At 44.0% G+C, this 20,897-nt stretch overlaps 1 protein-coding gene and 1 long non-coding RNA gene across 6 annotated transcripts in view; one reads left to right on the plus strand and one right to left on the minus strand.

Annotated features, from left to right (window-relative positions):
- LOC137350439 (uncharacterized) overlaps positions 1 to 9,940 on the minus strand; it is a 54,641-nt gene extending 44,701 nt beyond the window's left edge. The window contains exon 1 of the long non-coding RNA XR_010969422.1: positions 9,727 to 9,940. This is a non-coding gene — a long non-coding RNA (uncharacterized lncRNA). The remainder of the gene's footprint in view (positions 1 to 9,726) is intronic.
- The window catches only part of LOC137350342 (5'-AMP-activated protein kinase subunit gamma-2), a 510,855-nt gene that overhangs the window by 265,892 nt on the left and 224,066 nt on the right, over positions 1 to 20,897 (plus strand). Inside the window, exon 1 of one of the 5 annotated variants that reach the window (XM_068015058.1) lies at positions 12,084 to 12,433. The exons of the other annotated variants lie outside the window; for them this stretch is intronic. Within the exon in view, the coding sequence (XP_067871159.1) occupies positions 12,340 to 12,433 (94 nt within the window). The 5' untranslated portion in view covers positions 12,084 to 12,339. Of the gene's footprint in view, positions 1 to 12,083; positions 12,434 to 20,897 lie in introns of those variants that run through there. 5 annotated transcript variants of the gene reach the window in all.

Genomic DNA, 20,897 nt, shown 5'->3' on the forward strand with positions numbered 1-20,897 from the left:
ATGTTTCAGTGACCTGCATTTGTGTAGCCAGGTGCTGTTGGGAATCAGTACAAGGAAGTAAATCCCTTTGATATGGTCCCCACCACCTATAGCGAGTGCTTTGGTGTCAATGTCAAGTGTCCACTATAGATAATGGCGAGTAGCTGGGCGGCAGGATGCAGCTATTCACCTGACTGCACCTGTCCTCCTATGCGCCAAAGGGAAAATAGTGAGACCTGTATGGATGTGCAATTCCACTCCATGATTCCCATTTTCTAACCATTCCAGGGTCCACTCTTGGGAGTACTGAGGCACAGATCTATGACTGCAAATTCCCCTTCAGTTGTGCAACTTAGGGAGTAGGGGATGTGAGGCATTAGTGCAGGTCCCATTTAATGCAAGGTCTCAAAACACTCACTTTTTGGATCATTCCAATGTATAAAGTTCTAAAAGAATACATGTGACTTTTTAGCCCATTAATAAGTCTCTGAAAGCTATAAAAATTTTAAGAGCTGCAAACTGTTTCCAAGTACCTTTGCTGATATTCTGGTCTTGCCTCTATCTTCCTATTCCTGGGATACAAACAAAGGCACCAGCCTTGCTGCTGTTGCTGGAAGGGGGCTGCCTATCCTCTGAATCATGGCAACCAATCAGTGATGTTTGCTTCAGCAGTGGCAGAGAGGGATTCCAATGCTGAAATAAATGGAGTATGAAATATATTCAACAGCAAGAACAGAATTGATGGGGAAGGAGTCTGCATGAAATTTTACTTCAAGATTTAATATTTGGATGTCCCGTTTGAACTGTTAACTTTCATAACATGTTGGCTTCTAGTCTGACTGACATTGATGATCTGTAAAGGCCCACAGAGAATGCTGTAACTTATCGTATTCTGTTCTCAACGCCTGCTGTATATAGGAGTAGATATCCTTTCCCCCACCCAAGGTATGTAAAGACTAGATGCCTTAATCAGTTTAGAAATACTAGACACTCCCATAGTTGTGGTAGAAATTCTTCCCCTCTCCGGTCCTGCCCAAATCCATTAGTCTGTAGAACCAGAGAAAGCCAAGGACAGAGGAAGATGAAATAATCCATCAAGCCTCAGCTATTCTGTCATGTGCATCTTTTGCACATCATGGTTCCTTGTCTCCCTCCCCCACACCAACCCCCCAGCCACCTCCCCCCCACCCCCCACCAATCACCATCTCACCAATCATCCAGGCAATATTCCAGGAGAGGCTGAGGGGCAAAAAACCTTCAGCCAATTTAGGAGAAAAACAATCTCTGGGAAATACCTCTGCGATGGCTTGTTAAGATTAGGATGCGGGGGGCAGGTATAAAAAGGTGGATTCCCCATTATTACAGTTGTTGTGACTGAGGTGGGAGGAGTGCACTGTCTTTTCTAGTTCCACTTCTCCACAGGTCACAACATATGTTTAAATGTTTACCCAAATACCGGTAGTCAATCATATACGCCTTTGTCCCCAAATAAAATACACCAACCAAATCTCTTTAATAAACAATAAAATTATCTGTTTATTATAAAACAAGACTTCTCCAATAATGAAGTAAAGCATTAACACACAGACTGAAATATGCAAGTTCCCTTTTACCTTAGCCACACACACACACACACACACACACCAACACCAGTTAACCAAAAAAGAGATTTCACTGCAGTGCTCGTTTACAAAAAAAACCAAAAATAAAAGCATCCTTTGGCCAAATACTCATTAACTTTTGAAGAAAATGGATGAGATATGTTGTGTCCCAAAATGGCATACAGTCTGGCACCCAAGTACACATAGACCAGTCACTGGGACCTTTTCTGGAGCAGTTCTTTTCAGGTGGCGTCTAGAATTAATCTAGCAAGCTTTCCAGGAGCTCCTCAGGAGAAATGTGGCATTTCACAGAGACAAGAGGAAGGAGACGAGCTGGGTGTTCCTCTCTTAGCAGGTTGATCTCAAACTTTCAAGCTTTCAAACACAGTCCACACCCCAACTGAGCCAAAATAATATCTCAGAAGCAAAACCAAACAGCAAGTCAGAACCTCCTGACCCTCATAATTGGTGACATGTCACTTCTCTGTAAACATCTCCCCCAAGTCACCAAGGTTTCTGTTGTTTATTGAGCTGAAGGCATGTGACTTCCAGTAAAGGTTGTTTTCAAACAAGACCTCAAGTGTCCTTCCGGCTACCTCTTTAAAAAAAAAAATACACAGTCCAACATCTATGGAATTACTTCAGTTCTCCAATGAATCCATCTCCACAATTCTAACACACAAATGCTCAATAAAAAAAGTAGAAGCACCTTCATAACACAGTGTAAAGATAAGATGCTTTCCTATCAATGTGGAAATAGTAGAATTCAGAATATCTAATTTAAACAATCTTGTGTCACAGGTCCAGGACACATTTCTGACTCCTGTTCACTGAGTAGAGCATCTATTTTTGTCAGTAGAAATACTTTAACTGCCTGGCTGACATTTTGACAGGCCTCACACACGTTTGTCATACGATTACATGCTTCATTAATATATTGTTACTTACAAAATAAAATCCTGCTGCAATAACGTTGCTTTAATATAGACAAGAGAAGACATGAAGGGTCTGAAACATCTGGCATTTGATTTCATATTGAACCTGAGTAATCTGTCTTGTGCTGCAGATTAAAAATTGTTTCCTTTTTTCAGTGCTGTAAGGTTGTGGTGTAGATCCTAGGATATTTTTGATCCTGGGCAGGTTTTTTCTCTGAGATTTTATCTTGGCTTGCCTGGATGTGTAATTTAGACAAGAAACCAAGCTACATGTTTCCTGCAATGTAACAGTGACTACACTGTACTTCATTGGGTGCAAAGCACTTTGCGAGGTCCTGCTTTCATGATGGGTGCTTTATAAATGCAAATCTTCCGTTTTTCAATATCTAAAACCAAACAGAAGTCTATTGACAACACTGTACCAGCCAGTGAGATTGGCAGGGCGGGACCTACAGCATACAGAGTCTTTTTAAAAATATTCTCGATACGCTACTGTAAATAGAACTCATAACTGAAACTACGGCAACAAAAGGGTTATTTCCCCGGCAAAATGCACATTTGTGTGTGTAAAATCTGCCTCAGTCACATACAGCAGTGTGGTCTTTGGGCGTGATTGACGGGGGAATTACCCAATCATCTCTATTCTGGCCAGGACTTGTGGTGTCACTATGTGCAGCCAACAAAAAGAACAACTGATAGATACATTTGTAACTCTTGGATATGGACGGTGGAATGTAAGATTGTGATGTTTTTCCCGCAGAGCTGTAATAACACTACAGCTGGGCGTGGAGCTTACTTTAGTGATTTGAAAGGTTGAGCTGGCACTACGTGGGTGTAGGTTAGCGACAGGAGAGGAGGAAGAGAGAGAGAGCAGCAATAATTGTGTGTTGGGCAACAAAAGGCAGATGAACCAGACACATAGAAAAATAGGAGCAGGCCATTCGGCCCTTCAAGCCTACTCTGCCATTCAATACGATCATGGCTGATCATCAAACTCAGCACCCTGTTCCTGCTTTCTCCCCGTATCGCTTGATCCCTTTAGCCCTAAGAACTATATCTAACTGATGATAACTGATAATACAGGGAGCCGGCAGCATAAGCAACTTTAATTCCCATTAAATCCATTTAGTTCTGTCTCCTTTTTAATACTCATCGAATCTTACAGCACAGACATTTGGTCCATTGTGCCTGTGGTGCTGCCTCTTTGAAAGAGGTAACCAATTAGTCGCACTCCCCTACTCTTTTCCCCATAGCCCTGCAATATATTCATATCAGTTACTCTTCCATGTCGTAAATTGAGGTCCCATCTGCTTTCTCAATTGGACCGTAAAAGATGCCAAGATTGAAGAAGAGCAGCGGAGTTATCCTGGCCAATACTTATCCCTCAATCAACATCACTAAAAGAACAGATATCAGGTCATTATCTAGCCAGTAATATTAAAACAGATTGTAAGAGCTTTTATAGGTATATCAAAAGGAAGAGAGAAGCTAAAGTAAATGTTGGTCCCTTAGAAGCAGAGACAGGAGAAATTATAATGGGGAATAAGGAAATGGCAGAGGCATTGAACAAATATTTTGTGTCTGTCTTCACAGCAGAAAACACAGTTTCATACCAGAAATGGACGGCAACCTAGGGGCTAAAAGAGTGAGGAAATTAATATCAGCAGAGAAAAAGTATTGGAGAAACTTAAGCTAAAATTTGACAAATCCCTGGGACTTGATGGCCTACACCCTAGGGTTCTGAAAGAGATAGCTGCAGAGATAGTGGATGCGCTCGCTATGATGTTCCAAAATTCCTTAGATTCGGGAACGGTGCCATCAGATTGGAAGTTGGCAAATGTTACACCGCTTTTCAAGAAAAGAGGGGAGAGAGAAAACAGTGAACTACAGGCCAGTTAGCCCAGCACCAGTCATTGGGAAAATCCTGGAACCTATTAAGGAAGTCTTAACAGTGTACTTAGGAAAGCTCAGCATGATTGGAACAAGTCAACATGGTTTTACTAAACGGAAATCCTGTTTGACAAATTTATTAGAGTTTTTTGAGGATGTAACTAGTAGAGTAGATAAAGGGGAACCAGTAGATGTGGATTTCCAAAAGGCATTCGATAAGGATCCACACAAAAAGTTAATAGGCAAAATAAGGGCTCATGGAGTTGGGGGTAATATGTTATCATGGATAGAGGATTGGTTAATGGACAGGAAGCCCAAGAGTGGGTGTACACGGGGCATTTTCAAGTTGGCAGGTAGTGAATAGTGGAGTGCCGCAAGGATCAGTGTTGGGGCCTCAGCTATTTACACTCTATATTAATGACTTGGGTGAAGAGACAGAGAGTAATGTATCTAAGTTTGCTGAGGATACAAAGGTAAGTGGAAAGGTAAGCTGTGGAGAGGACACAGCGAGGCTTCAAAGAGTGGACGGGTTAAGTGAGTCGGCAACAAGATGGCAGATGGAGTATAATGTTGGAAAGTGTGAAGTTATTCACTTTGGTCATAAGAATAGAAAAGCAGAATATTTTTAAAAGGTGTAAAACTTGTAAGTGCTGATGTTCAAAGAGACTTGGGTGTGCTTGTACAAGGAATGCAGGAAGTTAGCATGCAGGTACAGCAAGCATTAGAAAGGCAAATGACATGTTGGCCTTTATTGCAAGGGGATTGGAGTACAGGAATAAAGAAGTCTTGCTACAATTGTACAGAGTTTTCGTGAGACCGCATCTGTGATACTGGGTGCAGTTCTGGTCTCCAAATTTAAGAAAGGATACACTTACATTGGAGGTGGTACAACAAAGGTTAATTAAATTGGTCCCTTGGATGAAGAGGTTGTCCTATGATGAGAGGCTGAGTAAATTGTGCCTATATTCTCTGGAGTTTAGAAGAATGAGAGGCGATCTCATTGAAATGTACAAGATTATGAAGGGGCTTAGCAGGGTAGACACAGAGATTGTTTCCATTGGTCGAGAAATCTAAAAAAACAGGAGCACAGTCTCAGGATAAGGGGCCGATCATTTCGGACTGAGATGAAGAGAAATTTCTTCACTCAAGGGTTGTGAATCTTCGGAATTCTCTACCCAAAGGGCTGTGGATTCTCCGTTGTTGAATACATTTAAGGCTGGGATAGACAGATTTTTGGTGTCTCAGGAAATCAAGGGATATGGTAAACGGGCAGGGAAGTGGAATTGAAGCCTAGGTTTAGCCATGATTGTATTGAATGGTAGAGCAGGCTTGATGGGCCATATGGTCTACTCCTCCTGTTTCTTGTGTTCTTGAGCTAGAAACATAGACATATAGAAACATAGGAGCAGGAGTAGGCCATTCGGCTCTTCGAGCATGCACCGCCATTCAGCACAATCATGGCTGATCATCCAAACTCAGTCCCCTGTTCCTGCTTTCTCCCCATATCCCTTTAGCCCTAAGACCCATATCTAACTCTTTCTTGAATATATTTAATGATTTGGCCTCAACTGCTTTCTGTGGCAGAGAATTCCACAATTTCACCACTCTCTGGGTGAAGAAATCCCTCCTCATCCCAATCCTAAATGGCTTACCCCTTATCCTTAGACTGTGACCCCTGGTCCTGGACTCCCCCGCCATCGGGAACATCCTTCCTGCATCTAGTCTGTCCAATCCTCTTGGAACTTTGTAGGTTTCTATGAGATCCCCTCTCATTCTTCTAACCTCTAGTGAAGATAGGCCTAATTGACCCAATCCCTCTTCATATGTCAGTCCTGCCATCCCAGGAATCAGTCAGGTGAACCTTCGCTGCACTCCCTCCATAGCAAGAACATCCTTCCTCAGATAAGGAGACCAAAACTGCACACAATATTCCAGATGTGGTTTCACCAAGGCCTTGTATAATTGCAGCAAGACTCCTTGCTCCTGTACTTGAATCCTCTCGCTATGAAGGCCAACATACCATTTTCCTTCTTAACTGCCTGCTGCACCTGCATGCTTACTTTCAATGACTGGTGCACAAGGACACCCGGGTCTCGCTGCACCTCCCCCTTCCCCAATCTATCACCATTCAGATAATCTGCCTTTCTGTTTTTGCCACCAAAGTGGATAACCTCACATTTATTCACATTATACTGCATCTGCCATGTATTTGCCCACTCACAGAACCTGTCCAAATCACACTGGAGCTTCTCTGCATCCTCCTCACAACTCCCACTCCCACCCAGCTTGTGTCTCTGCTGTTTGTGGGAGCTTGATGTTTACAACGTGGCTGGCGCTTTTCCTATGTTACAGCAGTGACTTCAGAAATACTTCCTTGGTTGTAATGTGCTTTGGGACGTCCTAAATGCAGGTCTTTCCTTAAATACTGAGGCAAAAAAACCTATCCTGAATGTCAATCACTCTTTCATTCTCTATTATAAGTTTTCTTCTTTGTCCCTTAGTGGGTTCCGTTTTTCTTTGATTGTTCCTGATGCTCCTGATCTATTTATAACCACCTTTGCTCTTTTTTTTATTCTTTCATGGAATGTGGGCTTTTTTGGCAAGGCCAGCATTTGTTGCCCATCCCTAATTGCCCTTGACAACTGAGTGACTTGCTAGGCCAGTTAAGAGTCAACCACATTCCTGTGGATCTGGAGTCACATGTAGGCCAGACCAGGTAAGGACAACAGATTTCCTTCCCTAAAAAACGTTAGTGGAGAACCAGATGGGTTTTTTTTTTACAACAATCGATGATATTCTCAGTAATGGTGCCATGAAACTAGTTTTCATTTCAGATTTTTAAAAATTAATTTACTCTTGATTTTACGCACTAATAATTTTTCATACCATTTCTTAGCCTTTCTAATCATCTTTCTCATTCTGTGCTTTTGTTATTTTTCTTAGTTTTCTTCTGTACTGCTAACTCTAATGTTATCATATGCCCCTTTCTCAGACATTTTTACCTAAGATAAGATGGGCACTGAGGTAGCGTTTCATCGAGGAAAACATTTCCATACAGTTGTGTTCCCCGATATGAGCAGGGGCACTGAGACACAGATTTGAACACTTCCATTTAATCCCATCACTGAAATTCCTGGACTCTGGGAGGACATAATGGAAGGTCTGCAACCAGGTGAAGAGGTGGTGGGAGATTGAGGTGGACAAGGAACCTGACGTAGAAGTTGATTCCACTAGTTCCATTAAAACTGACCATTAAAATTCTGGGATGGATAGCTGTGACCAGATCTTCCCCCATATTGAGCGGACATGTCTGGGGCAGTTGTCCTGTCTATCTCCCTGCCTGGGAAATTCTGAAGGTTAAAGTGAGGATCCCGAATCTTTACAAAAGAGAAGGTGATCCACCATTTCATTCAGCTTCTCTGGGTGCATGCCACTGAAGAACAATGTGCCCAACCCAATCGTACAGATAACGCAGTTCCCTGGGATGGTATATGTATCTATGTGTGAGGACAAATGAATGTGCTGGAACTCAAGGAATTTCAGGACCTCTGCCACCAGTTTTAAACTACATTTACACTCCGTCTTTAAATTCAGCCTGAAAATCAAAGTCAGGTCCCAAAGCTGACAATGGATTGTAGTGAAGTGGGACTCCCTGGACGAAGGTGTCTTGTTCTGTTTTTCCGTGGAGTCCGTTTGGGTCTAATTACTTGTCTTGCACAACATAAGTTTGGTTTCAGAAAGGAGCGAGAACCACTTTGCACCAACTCTAAACTTGTAGTCTGAATTCCTCCTTAGTGTGTTTTGGAGATTACCCTTGATCTGTGCTCTTTCATTACTCTCCGGTTCTTTCTTCCTTCCACTCGTGACAGTTTTAGCTCTTGCCCTGGCAGCCCTTTGCCCAAGCGGCCAACCTAAAATTGAGTCCAACCCTCTGTCACTGGATAGAATCAATGGCATGGGTCCTGACCATTTTTTCCCCTTAGCTAGCCTGGGCTGAGTGTACTGAGGTCATTGTAATACCCGAGCTCTGTCCAGATGAAATAAGCCAACTCAGCACTGAACACAAATCACATCTGGGACCGTCTTGGTCTCTCATGCTCCGTACCACACCAGATGAGGCAATTACCTACTGAGGTATCAGAGGAGCTTGTTTCTATTTGTACCGTCATTCAGTCTTTGCTGCTGAATCCCCCATCCATGCTTTGGTTATCTCCGAACTGAATTGTTGTAATGCTCTACTTGCTGGTCTCCCATCTTCCCACCTCTAAAATTGAGTTCATCCAGAACTTTGCTGCCCATGGTGTTATGACCAAGGCTGAAATATTGCACTGTTAATTCAGCCCCACTACTCCACAGGTCATAGAATATTAGTAAAGTTTCCCACCTGCTGGAAAGTAGCCAAATTAAACACTCTATTTGTCCTCCAGAATAAAGCACACCAAACCAGGTTTTTTTTTAGAGATACAGCACTGAAACAGGCCCTTCGGCCCACCGAGTCTGTGCCGACCATCAACCACCCATTTATACTAATCCTATACTAATTCCATATTCCAACCACATCCCCACCTGTCCCTACATTTTCCCTACCACCTACCTATACTAGGGGCAATTTCTAATGGCCAATTTACCTATCAACCTGCAAGTCTTTGGCATGTGGGAGGAAACCGGAGCACCCGGAGGAAACCCACGCAGACACAGGGAGAACTTGCAAACTCCACACAGGCAGTACCTGGAATTGAACCCGGGTCGCTGGAGCTGTGAGGTTGCGGTGCTAGCCACTGTGCCGCCCTTTGTTTCTTTAAACAACAACAAAATTAACTATTTATTAATAAACTAAGTCTTAAACAATAATGAGATAACAATATGTGAAAAGATTCTTTTCAAACTTCTTAATCTTCCTAACCCTTATGCACACACACATATACATTTAAAAAAAAACAGTTAACTGGGGGAAAAGGCCTTTTCAGTTTACAACTGTTTCTTAGGAGTAATAAAATAATTGGGTTGTCATGGTCTGGTAGGATATTTCCAGGTCAGTGAGGTGTCCCAGAGTGGAACAGTGGGATGCCACTCGCAGCCTCTTCAGGCACAGTTGTTGAACAGTCTATGATGGTTAGACTTTCAAGGCAATTTGTCTGCAGCAGGCATCACACAGGTCTTTCAGCAAAGGGTCTAACAACAGGTCTGCTTGGGTTTTGAAGTAGCAGTCTAGCAATAGAAGCTTTCTTGAGATTTCAGGATCTCCCAAAACACAAGAGGCAACAGGAATCACTCTTGAGACAGAGATTTTCCAGAGACTGGAGGCAATAGGAAACTGTTACCTTTAAAATGCAGGGCTTCCTCTCTGCAAAGCAGTTTTTTCTCCACAGACAGCAGTAACTCCTCTTTTCCTGGGTCTTTTCTCTCTCCAGGGATCCCAGCCACCACCTCAAATGTAGGATTTCTTTTCCCAAGACAGGCAAGTCTTGTTTTACAGAGAATAGGTCTTTTTCTCTGGTCTGCAAGCAGGTCCCAGCCATGCTGCTGATCCAGCCTGCACTTCTTTCACAATGCAAAGTGAAACTATAACCCACAATCAAGTCATGTGACAGTAATAAATCTTCCTGCCATTTCATTGTTGAGCTGCTTGCAAATAGGTGCCTTGCAGTCTGTGCACAGTTCACTCAGTCCACAATTCCTATATCAGCTCTTAAAGCACTTTTTGCAAAGAAAAATAGAAACACTCACGTAACAATATACCAACTGTCTGCATCACCCCACTCTGCTCGCTGACCTACATCGGCTCCCAGTCTGGCAACGCCTCACTTAAAAAATTCTCACTCTTGTTTTCAGATCCCTCCATGGCCTTGCCACTTCCTATTTCTGTAATCTCCTCCAACCCTGCAACCCTACAAGATCTCTGCACTCCTCCAATTCTGGCCTCCTGTGCATCCCCAATTTTAATAACTCTACCACTGGCAGCCAAGCCTTCAGCCATCTTGGCCCTATGCACTGGAATTCTCTCCCTAAACCACTCTTTTTTCTCTCTTCCTTTTAAGATGCTGCTTAAAACCTACCCCTTTGATTTTTATTTTTTGTCCTAATATCTCCTTACGTGGCTCGATGTCAGTTTTTGTCCAATTATGCTGCCTAGTGATATTTTACTACATTTCTTTCTTTCTTTCTTTGGCCTCCTTGTCTCGAGAGACAATGGGGAAGCGCTTAGAGGTGGTCAGCGGTTGGTGGAGCAGCGCTATAAAGGCCAATTCTACAGTGACAGACTCTTCCATAGGCGCTGCAGGTAAAATTGGTTGTCGGGGCTGTTACACAGTTGGCTCTCCCCTTGCACTTCTGTCTTTTTTCCTGCCAACTGCTAGGTCTCTTCGACTCGCCACTCTTTAGCCCCGCCTTTATGGCTACCCACCAGCTCTCGCGATCACTGGCAACTGACTCCCACGATTTGTGATCAATGTCACAGGACTTCATGTTGCGTTTGCAGACATCTTTAAAGCGGAGACATGGACTGCCGGTGGGTCTGATACCAGTGACGAGCTCGCTGTACAATGTGTCCTTGGGGATCCTGCCACCTTCCATGCAGCTCACATGGCCAAGCCATCTCAAGCGCCGCTGACTCAGTAGTGTGTACAAGCTGGGGATGTTGGCCGCCTCAAGGATTTCTGTGTTGGAGATACGGTCCTGCCACCCGATGCCAAGGATTCTCCGGAGGCAGCGAAGATGGAATGAATTGAGACGTCGCTCTTGGCTGACATACGTTGTCCAGGCCTCGCTGCCATAGAGCAAGGTACTGAGGACACAGGCTTGAAACACTCGGACTTTTGTGTTCCGTGTCAGTGCGCCATTTTCCCACACTCTCTTGGCCAGTCTGGACATAGCAGTGGAAGCCTTTCCCATGCGCCTGTTGATTTCTGCATCAAGAGACAGGTTACTGGTGATAGTTGAGCCTTGATAGGTGAACTCTTGAACCACTTCCAGAGCTACTACATTACTACATTAAAAGCATGATCTGAACATAAATTGTTATTGTTGCAAAGGGGATTTTTTTTAAAGATGAAGCTTTCCTCCAATAAAAAGAGAAGGTAAAACGTAATTATTTTATACGTATCCTAGAAATACTTAAAGCAGTAATTCATTTGTGTGCAGAGCATCGGTGAGCTTTTCCTGCTTTGAGAAGCACCACTAGTCCACCATGGCTTAATGCATCAATTTCCAGTTCTATTTCATGGGACTCCAGGATTTTAATTTTTAAGGCGTGTTCTAGGTCTCAATCCCACCTTGCTCATGAATTATTTGATTCTATCACATACTTCGTTGTTTAATACTGAATAAATAGTGGCCAGTGTCCTTTTAATGCCTTGCTTTACTGTGCAGGCAATAGGCATTCACATTAGGAGGCTTCTATCTGATCCATTTGCTACCAGACCAGCAAAAGGCATTTGCTTCCTACAGCCCAGAGCTTTAATCAAAATAGATATGATGTCATTCCATTAGGAGAAGGCAGCTCTGGCCAATCGTTGCCTGGGATTATCAACACAGCGTGGTTTCCTTTTACAGTCTAACCCATCCAAGCTATTTTAATGCCACATCGTGCACAGCTGCACTTGACAATTAGCTGCAGGAGTCTCGTAGCTACACTTCTTCATTGACTGTACTCGAGTGAGGCAAAGGAGCCTGGAGCTGTCGAGTAGAACTCTTGTTTCGTTGTCTTGCGCATTGTGTGCTTAAAGGGATACACTTTTTAGCTGGGGAAGGAAAGAAAGTTTTGCTGATTTTTGCTTTGTTGAGTGTGGGGGTGTATGCATGAGTGTATCCTGAGAACGAGCTGTAAAGATTTGTCGTCCTGACCCAGCACGGAACACTTCTTGCCTAACGCAGTTTCTTATTCACCCAACACTTGGCATGATTGACTGCCACTGCTACTGTGCCCGCTGCTGCTCATGAAGCGTTTTGGCAGTCTTAGAGGGAGTAAGAAACGAAAAGACCAAGAGGGAAAACCAGAGAGACGCCAGTCAGAACCTCATGGCCTTTTAGGTAAGGAAGTGAAAGTTATGGGTTGTACATAGGGGGTTGTATTATTTCAATATTGATAAGTATGTTTTGTGTCTCTAATTCCACCAGTCACTGGTTTATTAAGTGTCATCTCTTGCCCCTCCCCCCTACTGTACCACCTTTTGATAGTTAGAGTGTGTAGGGTAATTTATTTTACAGATGATTTGGTTATTCATTTCACTGCCTTTGTGGGAGCTTGCTGTGCACAAATGGCTACCACATTTCCTACATAGCAACATTGATTGCATATCAACAAGTACCTCATTGATTGTAAAGCACTTTGGTCCTGAAGTTGTTAAAGGAGTTGACAAGAAAAAATTTGCATGGCTATAGGAAAAAAGCAGCAGTAGGCGACTTGCTCTTGCAGAGAACAGGTGTGGACACAAGGGGCAGAATGGCCTCCTGTGCTGTAACCATTCTATAATAAAGTTCTTCCTTTCCTTTAGAAATTGTGTCTACCAGATATATGTTTTTTGAAAATTACATGAATATTTTAGTTAAAAGCAAATAGGCAGTTGGTGGCAAATTGATGCATCATGTGGGTGTAACTAATGGAATGTTGGTTCCTTGCTTTAGTGCTCCCTTTACACCTTATTCTCCCTGGCCCCCCACCTGACCCCCTTCAGTCAATGGATTGGCTGTCTTAGCCAGGTGAAACACTGACTCAGAGGAAGGCAAGTAAAATCAGAGGGAGCCCCTGTTCCACAGTGCTTACCAGTGTCCAGTTCACGGGTCATTTTGGGGGTGGGTTGGGGTGGCTCAGTGAGCATGAAGCAAGTTACCTATTTGCTGTCTCCATTGTACAAAATGGTTGTGAATGGAGAAGAGATCAAAGTACGTATTCCTAAGTGGTCTGATGGTAATTGCAAATCTGATTTCCTGATTAAAAAGATGATCTCTGTGCACCAGTTCTTCAGGGGCCGAGCTAAACTGCAATAGCAAATTGCAGTAGCTGAGGCTAACAGGCTAAGATAACGTGCATTGGTTGCAAATATTAAGAAAAAAAGAACTTATATTTATACAGCGCCTTTCAAGACCTCAAAACGTCCCAATTAAAAACAACCAATTCAGTAATTTTTTGAAGTGTCGTCACTTGTAATGTAGAAAAACGCTACAGCCAATTCTATGCACAGCAAGGTCACATAAACAGCTATGTGATTATGACCAGATCATCTGTTTCAATGATGTTGGTTGAGGGATAAATATTGTCCAGGATACCAAGGAGAACTCCCCTGCTTTTCTTTCGAATAGTGCCGTGGGATCATTTATGTCCAACATGTGGAGTCTCAGTTTAACGTCTCGTTCAAAAGATGACTCCTTTGGCAGTGCAGCACTCGCTCAGTTAGCCTAGATTTGTTTGCTCGGGTCTTTGGACTGGGCCTTGAACCCAGAACATTTTGACTTCGAGGCAAGAGTGCTGCGCACTGAGTCACAGTTCATATTTAATATTTGGTTAAAGCTAGATTTAAAGTTGATTTGAAAGTTTTGGGCAAAAGATGCAGGGGAAATATGAGGAAGCACATTTTTACACAGCGGGTGGTAATGACCTGGAACTCGCTGCCCACAAGGGTGGTGGAAGTGGAAACAATCAATGACATCAAGAGGGAGTTGGATGGCCAACTGAGAGAAATAGACTTGCAGGGCGAGGGGGAATCGTGCCAGGGAGTGGGACTGACTACAAAGCTCCATGTAGAGTCGGCATGGACTCAATGGGCCGAATGGCCATCTTCTATGCTGTAAATGACTCTGATTTCCAACTGGAACATTAGCTCACTGAGGTCTTCTAACTTTTTGTAATTTGAATCAAGATGTTTTGATGAGCATGTGGATTTTTATGGTTGGCACTTCCTATAGTTTTGATCATGTTGGAGCCATGTCCTTGTGGCAACTTCCTTTGTTCACATTATAATGAGCTCCCTACGTTCTCAGCAGAAAAACTAGCTCCCTACGTTTACACTCCACTGGTTGCAGTCATACCTAGCACAAAGGAAGATGGTTGTGGTTGTTGGAGGTCAAACATCTGAGCTCCAGGACATCACTGCAGGAGTTCCTCAGGGTAGTGTCCTAGGCCCAACCATCTTCAGCTGCTTCATCAATGACCTTCCTTCCATCATAAGGTCAGAAGTGGGGATGTTCACTGATGATTGCACAATGTTCAGCACCATTCGTGACTCCTCAGATACTGAAGCAGTCCATGTAGAAATGCAGCACGACCTGGGCAATATCCAGGCTTGGGCTGATAAGTGGCAAGTAACATTCGTGCCACACAATGCCAGGCAATGACCATCTCCAACAAGATAGAATCTAACCATCTCCCCATGACATTCAATGGCATTACCATCGCTGAATCCCCCACTATCAACATCCTAGGGGCTACCATTGTCCAGAAATTGAACTGGAGTAGCCATATAAATACCGTGACGACAAGAGCAGGTCAGAGGCGAGGAATCCTGAGGCGAGTAACCCACCTCCTGACTCTCCAAAGCTTGTCCACCATCTACAAGAAACAAGTCGGGAGTGTGATGGAATACTCTCACTTGCCTGGATGGGTGCAGCTCCAACAACACTCAAGAAGCTCGACACCATCCAGGACAAAGCAGCCCGCTTGATTGGCATCCCATCCACAAACATTCATTCCCTCCACCAGCAACGCATCGTGGCAGCAGTGTGTACCATTTACAAGATGCACTTCAGCAACGCATCAAGGCTCCTTAGACAGCACCTTCCAAACCCACGACCTCTACCAACTAGAAGGACAAGTGAAGCAGATGCATGGGAACACCACCACCTGCAAGTTCTCCTCCAACTCACACACCATCCTGACTTGAAACTATGTCACCGTTCCTTCACTGTCGCTGGGTCAAAATCCTGGAACTCCCTCACAACACTATAGGTGTACCTACCTCACATGGACTGCAGCGGTTCAAGAAGGCAGCTCACCACCACCTTCTCGAGGGCAATTAGTGATGTTCAATAATTGCTGTCCTAGCCAGCGACGCCCACATCCCATGAATGAATTTTTAAAAAAGCCATGCTACAGCCAGCTCCCGGCGCTCGCCGTGCTACAGCCAGCTCCCGGCGCTCGCCGTGCTACAACCAGCTCCCGGCGCTCGCCGTGCTACAACCAGCTGTCACCCCAAGAATCGTAAACTCACATTTTCATGTTGCTGGGACAAGGAAGCTGTTTTTAGTGACGTAAACAAGAGGATTCAGCACACGTGGGTGTCAATCCACAACTCAAATGTGCTGAGTGTAAAATTGCTTGTTAATTCAGAAACATTCAATGTCAGCGCATTCTGCAATTCTTAAATATAGCTCCTCCAATTCTGGCCTCTTGCACATCCTTGATTGTCATCTCTCCATATTGACAGCCGTGTCTTCAGCTGGCTAGGCTTAAAGCTCTGCAATTCCCTCTCTAAAGTTAAACATGCATGTGCAACAAGCAATCAGGAAGGCAAATGGTATGTTAGTTTTTGTTACAAAGGGATGGGAGTATAAAAATAAAGAAGTCTTACTACAATTATACAAGCTATTGGGAAGGTCACGCCTGGAGTACTGTGTGCAGTTCTGGCCTCTTTATCTAAGGAAGGACCATACTTGTCCCAGAGGGAGTGCAACACATGTTCACTAGACTGGTTCCTGGGGTGAGGGGATTGTCCTTTGAGGAGAAATTGAGTAGAGTAGGCCTATGTTACCTGACATTTCGAAGAATGAGAGGTGATTATTTGAAATATATAAAATTCTTAAGGAGCTGGACAGGGTAGATGCTGAGAAAATGTTACCCCTGGCTGGGGAATCTAGAACACAGGGTCACAGTCTTAGATTAAGGGGCCAGTCATTTAGCACTGAGATGAGGAGAAATTTCTTCATTCAAAGGGTTGTGAATCTTTAATTATCTACCCCAGAGACATGTGGATGCTCAGTTGTTAAGTATATTCAAGACAAGAGGTCATAGATTTTTGGGTAGTAAGGGAATTAAGGGATATGGGGATAGTGTGGGAAGGTTGATGAGGTAGATGATCAGCCATGTTGAATGGTGAAGCAGGCTTGACGGCCCAAATGGCCGGCTCCTGCTCCTATTACTTGTGCTAAACCCCTCTGCCTCTCTGTCCTCCCTAAAGTTGCTCCTTAAAATATACCTCTTTGATTTTGTTTTTGGTCACCTAATGTCCTAACATCTGTGGCTCAGTGTCAAATTTTGTTTGCTAACACTCCTGTGAAGCACATTTGGGATGTTTACAATAAAAAAGCTTTTTAAATATAAGCTGTTAAGTGCCTCTTGTTAATTATATATTGCTTGTGTTTAATTGTATGCATGTGGTGGACATTAACTGGGGATTCACTTGTGCCCCTAAAAACAGAAGCAGACTGAAATTGTGGTTGTTGGATTATGAGGTGTATGCTTGTAATATGTGACCCTGTAAGTAAATGCCAATAAAAGTGTGTAAAAATTGTCTGCAGTTCTATCCTTCACTAACTGTGTATTTTTTTGTTATAGTGCTTAGTGAATGGATTGCAAAATACGGCTCTCTTTCTTGGGGCTTATATAGATGGAGAGGAACAACTATAATTTTACATTTCGGTGGTTAAGCCAGATAATTGCATCGGGAGCAGTGGGAGTGTTTCGTATTTGTGAATCGGGCATTGAGTAGTAAAATGTTCCATGGTCTGTTCTGGGTGCCCACAGTCTCACACTGGAGAGTTTTCCATTTGTGCATCAAGGATCTGCATCTGCCATGGTTTGTGTGGATACAGTTTGCCCATGGGCTTCATGGAAGATTGAAGCCAGGGATTGTTGGTGTCGGGTCTTTCACGAGACTTCTTGTGAACTCCATTTGACTTTCTCAGCTTCATCAGGGTTGAAGTTACATTGTTGAAGGTTAAGCGTGTGGCCCCAAAAGGCCTTGTGCAACTTGAAACCGTATTGAAGGAAGTTGTTGAGGTCTGTTGGATGCGGAGACGTTCATTATCCTTGATTTGCTGTATTTCCTAGAGGGTTACTGCATCATGGTGAATGGATGGGGGAGCGATGTGCGACAGCTCGGGTAGCCAGTTTGTTGGGGTAAACTTGAGGGTTCCAGTAATACACCACATTGTAGTGTTTAGTTGGAATAGAGTGTGGCTACTTCTGGTCCATTACCGGTGCACAGTACTGTACTATGGAGTACACAAGAGCCAGCGCTGTTGTCCAAAGTGCTGATGACTATGTTCCATAGCTTGTGCTCAGTAGTTTCTGGACTAGGTCGACTTTTTTCTCCATCTTGGCAGTTACCTTCTTTTGACGGTTGCTCGAGTCGCTCTGAACAGGCTCCAGAAGCTGGCCGAGCGCGTCTACCCTGAGGCACAGTGTGGCTTTCGTGCAGAGAGATCGACTATTGACATGCTGTTCTCCCTTCGTCAGATACAGGAGAAATGCCGTGAACAACAGATGCCCCTCTACATTGCTTTCATTGATCTCACCAAAGCCTTTGACCTCGTCAGCAGACGTGGTCTCTTCAGACTACTAGAAAAGATCGGATGCCCACCAAAGCTACTAAGTATCATCACCTCATTCCATGACAATATGAAAGGCACAATTCAACATGGTGGCTCCTCATCAGAGCCCTTTCCTATCCTGAGTGGTGTGAAACAGGGCTGTGTTCTCGCACCCACACTTTTTGGGATTTTCTTCTCCCTGCTGCTTTCACATGCGTTCAAATCCTCTGAAGAAGGAATTTTCCTCCACACAAGATCAGGGGGCAGGTTGTTCAACCTTGCCCGTCTAAGAGCGAAGTCCAAAGTACGGAAAGTCCTCATCAGAGAACTCCTCTTTGCTGACGATGCTGCTTTAACATCTCACACTGAAGAGTGCCTGCAGAGTCTCATCGACAGGTTTGCGTCTGCCTGCAATGAATTTGGCCTAACCATCAGCCTCAAGAAAACGAACATCATGGGGCAGGATGTCAGAAATGCTCCATCCATCAATATTGGCGACCACGCTCTGGAAGTGGTTCAAGAGTTCACCTACCTAGGCTCAACTATCACCAGTAACCTGTCTCTAGATGCAGAAATCAACAAGCGCATGGGTAAGGCTTCCACTGCTATGTCCAGACTGGCCAAGAGAGTGTGGGAAAATGGCGCACTGACACGGAACACAAAAGTCCGAGTGTATCAGGCCTGTGTCCTCAGTACCTTGCTCTACGGCAGCGAGGCCTGGACAACGTATGCCAGCCAAGAGCGACGTCTCAATTCATTCCATCTTCGCTGCCTTCGGAGAATACTTGGCATCAGGTGGCAGGACTATATCTCCAACACAGAAGTCCTTGAAGCGGCCAACACCCCCAGCTTATACACACTACTGAGTCAGCGGCGCTTGAGATGGCTTGGCCATGTGAGCCGCATGGAAGATGGCAGGATCCCCAAAGACACATTGTACAGCGAGCTCGCCGCTGGTGTCAGACCCACCGGCTGTCCATGTCTCCGTTATAAAGACGTCTGCAAACGCGACATGAAATCGTGTGACATTGATCACAAGTCGTGGGAGTCAGTTGCCAGCATTCGCCAGAGCTGGCGGGCAGCCATAGAGACAGGGCTAAATTGTGGCGAGTCGAAGAGACTTAGTAGTTGGCAGGAAAAAAGACAGAGGCGCAAGGGGAGAGCCAACTGTGCAACAGCCCCAACAAACAAATTTCTCTGCAGCACCTGTGGAAGAGCCTGTCACTCCAGAATTGGCCTTTATAGCCACTCCAGGCGCTGCTTCACAAACCACTGACCACCTCCAGGCGCGTATCCATTGTCTCTCGAGATAAGGAGGCCCAAAAGAAAAAGAAAGAAAAGAGTAAGCTTAGTGTCTGGTACAGCTTCACTCTGAAATAGGTCAGAGTGGGGTCATTTTTCACAGTATTGACATAGAAGGACAGTTTCAGGGTGCGCTTAGTGTTTCTCAGATAACAAGATGGATTGTTTTGAAGGTCTTTGGCTTGAGCTTCCCATTTCCGGAAATATTCCTCAATGGTATTTAGGCCCCTGTTCAAGGTCGATTTAATTTTGTTGAAGGAGGCTGCTTGCGTTGCCAGGATAAGGTGGTGCGACTATGGAAATCTGCGTGACTCCGATGGCAACTTGTGGCTCGTATAAACATGAAGAGAGTGGGTCCGAGTACTGAGCCTTGTGGCTCTTTTAAAAGAGCAATCCAGTTAGCCCCCCCACTCCTCCCTTTTTCCCCATATCTCTGCAATTTTTCTCCTTCAAATATTTATTTGCATCCGCCATCTGATCAGGCAGTGCGTTCCAAATCCTAACCATTTGTTGTGTAAAAAAAAAAAAGTTTTTCCTTGTGTCACCGCTGGTTCTTTTGCCAATCACCTTTAATTCTGTGCCCGCTAGTTATTAATATTTCAGTCACTGGAAACAGTTTCTCCTTATTTGCTGTATCTAAACCCTTCATGCTTCTAAACACGTCTATCAGATCTCGTCTTGGCCTTCTCTGCTCTAAGGACAACAACCCCAGCTTCTCCAGTCTATCCATGTAACTAATCCCTTGTTCCTGGAATCATTCTCAACCATCTCTTCTGGACTCTCCAAAGCCTTCACAACCTTCCTGAAGTGCGGTGCCCAGAATTGGACACACTACTCCAGCTGGGGTCGAACTAATGTTTTATATAGTTTTAGAATAACCTCTAGTCTTTAGTACTCTATTAATGCCCAGGATCCCATATTAATTACTTTGTTAATCTGCCCTGCCACCTTCAAAGATTTATGTACAAACACCAGGTGTCTCTCTCCTCTCCTCATTCTTCGTACCAAAATATATCACCTCATACTTTTATGAATTGAATTTCACCTACCATGTGTCCACCCATTCCACCAGCTTATGATTTCTTGAATTCTATAACTATTCTTCTCGGTGTTTGTGTCATCTGCAAATTTTGAAATTGTGCCCTGTACATCCAAGTCCAAGTCATTAATGTACACCAAAAGCAGCACTAGTCCTAGTACGAGTCTTGGGGAACACCACTGTATGTTTCTCTCTAGTCTGTAAAACAGTCATTTACCACAACACTCTATCCATGCTGCTACTGCCCTTTTTTTACCCCTGGGCATTGATTTTGCAAATTAGCCTAATATGTGATCCTTTTATTAAAGCCTTTAGAACCTCCATATACACAACATTAACCACACTGCCTTCATCCATGCATCCATCTCAGTTACCTCAAAAAAACTCAGTCAAGTTAATCAAACACAGTTTGCCCTTAACAAATTAGTGCTGGCTCTCCTTTATTGATCCATGCTTGTCTAAGTGGTTGTTCATTCTCCCCTAGATTATTGTTCCTAAAAGTTTCCTCCCTACCAACGTTATACTGATTGGCCTGTAATTGGCAGGATTATCATTCTTCTCTTTTTTGAATAAGGATGAAACATTTGCAGTCCTCCAGTTCTTTGGGACCACCTCTGTGTATCTAAGGAG

Source organism: Heterodontus francisci, chromosome 2 (assembly GCF_036365525.1).
Source record: "Heterodontus francisci isolate sHetFra1 chromosome 2, sHetFra1.hap1, whole genome shotgun sequence".
Taxonomy (NCBI): domain Eukaryota; kingdom Metazoa; phylum Chordata; class Chondrichthyes; order Heterodontiformes; family Heterodontidae; genus Heterodontus; species Heterodontus francisci.